General features: G+C 47.7%; 1 protein-coding gene across 1 annotated transcript in view; it reads left to right on the plus strand.

Annotated features, from left to right (window-relative positions):
* Positions 1–3,280: 3,280 nt before the first annotated feature.
* LOC109862667 overlaps positions 3,281–3,483 on the plus strand; it is a gene marked incomplete at its 3' end in the record, with an annotated part of 2,076 nt that continues 1,873 nt past the window's right edge. The window contains exon 1 of the mRNA XM_020442776.1: positions 3,281–3,414. Within this exon, the coding sequence (XP_020298365.1) occupies positions 3,281–3,414 (134 nt within the window). The remainder of the gene's footprint in view (positions 3,415–3,483) is intronic.

Raw genomic sequence — 3,483 nt, forward strand, 5'->3', positions numbered from 1 at the left:
GGATATTTTTGTATACGGTGGTGGGTATACCCGGTATCTTTCCCTGTAGACTGAGTGCGGAGGAAGGAGAGCCTGATTCGTGGAAGGAGGAGAGAGGAACTAAAGAGAATGAGTGACGAAAAGAAGGAGAAAAAAAAGATGATCTTAGGAGAATTCCTAAGTAGGAAGGGGTGGGCTGATATGATAAGAAGAGAGGAAGCCAAGAAACAAGCCAAGGAACGGGAGGAGAGAGAGCAACGTGATGCCGAGAGGAAGGAGAAGGAAATTAGGGAGAAGGAGAGACAGAGGGAGGCGGAGAGAACCAAGAGAGAGGAACAAGAGAGGAGAAAGCGACAGGAACGAGAGCGGAAGGAGAGGGAAAGAAAAGAGAAAGAGGAGAGAGAGGAGCAGAAGAAGACGGAAGCGGAGAGGAAAAGCGAGAGGGAGAAAAAAGAGAGGAAAGAGAGGGAGGAGAGAGATCGGCGAGAGACAGAGCGAAGAGAGAAAGAAAGGAGAGAGCGAGAGGAGCGGGAACGCCAGGACAGAATGCTACTGGAGAAAAGGCAGCGAGAAAGAACTGAAGCAGAGCGAAGGAGACTGGAGGAGAGGGACCGCATTGACCGGGAGCGCGCAGGATACCCAATCTGGGAGTTAAGCCGCAAGATGCGAGATGCGAGGGACCAGTTGCGCCACGAGGAGTCCATCCTCCGCCTGGGACGAGAGGACCAAGCCAAAAAGAATGCCGCTCGCATAGCTATCCCGGGGGCGTCATACAACCCCCCGAGAAAACCAGAATCCTGCTGGAGCTGTGGCCGAGAGGGCCACAAGTACTCGGACTGTCCGAGGCGCCGAGGGGACCGCAAGTTTTGTTACAGCTGCGGTAACCAGGGTGTTACCCTCGCTGAGTGTCCGAAATGTCAAGGGAAATGGGAGCGCCATGAAAGACCCGAACGAAAGCCCCGTTAAATACTGCCGGTGCCTCGACCACATGTACGGAGTAAATAACTATCTTATTTTTATGTGAAACTACCCCGAACCTCGCTTTTGCCGCTAGTGCCGTAGTCATCGCCTTTTGGGAACAGATGACCAGAATTAATAAAGAATAAATAAAGTTCCAAGAACATACTCAGAAAGAGAGTAAGTTATTAGACACCCTTTCNATCTCGCATTTTGCGGCTTAATTCCCAGATGGAGTATCCTACGCGCTCCCGGTCAATGCGGTCCCTCTCCTCCAGTCTCCTTCGCTCTGCCTCAGTTCTTTCTCGCTGCCTTTTCTCCAGTAGCATTCTGTCCTGGCGTTCCCGCTCTTCTCGCTCCCTCCTTTCTTTCTCTCTTCGCTCTGCCTCTCGCCGATCTCTCTCCTCCCTCTCTTTCCTCTCTTTTTTCTCCCTCTCGCTTTTCCTCTCAGCCTCCGTCTTCTTCTGCTCCTCTCTCTCCTCTTTCTCTTTTCTTTCCCTCTCCTTCCGCTCTCGTTCCTGTCGCTTTCTCCTCTCTTGTTCCTCTCTTTCCGTTCTCTCCGCCTCCCTCTGTCTCTCCTTCTCCCTAATTTCCTTCTCCTTCCTCTCGGCATCACGTTGCTCTCTCTCCTCCCGCTCCTGGGCTTGTTTCTTGGCTTCCTCTTTTCTTATCATATCAGTCCACTCCTTCCTTCTTAGGAATTCTCCTAGACTCATCTTTTTTTCTTCCTTCTTTCCGTCACTCATTCTCTTTAGTTCCTCTCTCCTCCTTCCACGAATCAGGCTCTCCTTTCTCCGCACTCAGTCTACCGGGAAAGATACCGGGTATACCCATCACCGTACACAAAAATATCCAAAGCATGCAATCAAACAAACAAAAAGACTCAAAAAGGAAACGGCAACTATCCATTATCGAGATTCTCTCGTAATGGTTCGCAATAAGGCTTAAGGTCNTTCACGTGTATTCGACCCAACGGCACGTTATCTAAACTGACCAGTTCATAAACTACTGAAGTAGTTAAGATATAGGGGTTTTGCTCCATGGTGCTCCGAGGGGGGGTGAGGGGGGCGGGGGAACCGCGGAGAGGGGAGGGGATAACCGCGGGAGAGGAGGGAGGGGTAACCGCGCGAGGGAGGTGGAGGGGGAAGGAGGACTCACTGTAAGCCTTTCTGTGAAAAACCGCAAGAGGAGGGGGAAGGAGGAGTCAATGGAAACATAATCGTAATAATAATGAGAGCAGGACTTGGGTGTTGCGGATGAGAAACGTAGGAATGTGGGTGGTGTCGGCGGAGCGTTCTTATCAGCTCCACCGGAAGTAGCCAATTAACGGCGAGCCGTAAAAATGGAGCATGCAATATTCGAGCGAGTTGTATTTATTTAAGATAGTGGTTACGCCATTGGTTTTAACATGTTCGAACGTGTTCAAGGTCGATCGGTTGATGACGTCATTGTTAAATAACAGCACCTCTCAATTATAGTTTTAAATTGCGCAGTAAAATAAAGAAATTCTGAGAAAAACCGCAAGAATGTTGATGACGTCATCGCTAAAAATAGAACTTGAACAGGTTCAAACGTGTTCAAGGTCGTTCGGAACGATGACGTCATCGTTAAAATTGCAATTGCGCAGTAAAACACAATTATTCCGAGAAAAACCGCAAAAGTTCCCGGAAGCGGTTCGCGTAAAAAAATAAATTGCGCGCAGTTAGCAATTGCGCAGCAAATAAATAAGAAATTCCGAGAAATACCGCAATTTCCCGGAAAACAAAGAATTCCGAGAAAAACCGCAATTTCCCGGAAATAAATAATTCCGAGAAAAACCGCAATTTCCCGGAAGTGAGCCTGTTCTTATCGCTCTAAGCGACCAGCCGCTTCCGGTTTGATGACGCACTTCCCATGATAACGCAAAACCGTTGCGTACCGGATGTGGTGTTTTTGAAACGCAATGTCAAAGATTTCGAGGAAAGATAAGGAGTGAAATAAAAAGACGCCTCGAGGTCGGGAGCGACTCACAAATCATTTTGATCGCAAGTTGTATAGATAACAAGTCGCCGCTGTTGTTGTTGAATATGTTTAACAGATTGAACACAACNAGCATATTAAAACTATCGGTCGAAGAGTTGAAAAACATTCCAAAGAGAATTCTTTTAGAAGTGTTCAGTAATCACGTGGAGTTTTTGTGGGATCGACTGCCTGAGCATTTGAAGAAAGATCCTGAGGTGCAGCTGTATCGTAGATGTCTCGAACATTACAATCAAACAGGAGATTACGATCACATTGACGGACCTGCTCCGCTGAAAAAAGATTGTCACGCTTGTATTGCGAAAGCCAAGATGGAAAATCAGCAATGAATCGGATCAGACAACCGAAAGCGCTTCAGTTCCTAGCTGCGAAAACTGTAGCAAAACATGTAGACGAGTACATTAAAATACACAATCTTGAAATTCNTAAAGTGTGCAAGGACGCAATACGAGAGATCTGGTTCGATGTACGGCTCTATCGCTACGATTGTGATATACATTGGCCTTGGTTAACGGTGCACGATCTACC

Source organism: Pseudomyrmex gracilis, unplaced genomic scaffold (genome assembly GCF_002006095.1).
Source record: "Pseudomyrmex gracilis isolate BER0280 unplaced genomic scaffold, ASM200609v1 scaffold_2158, whole genome shotgun sequence".
Classification (NCBI taxonomy): domain Eukaryota; kingdom Metazoa; phylum Arthropoda; class Insecta; order Hymenoptera; family Formicidae; genus Pseudomyrmex; species Pseudomyrmex gracilis.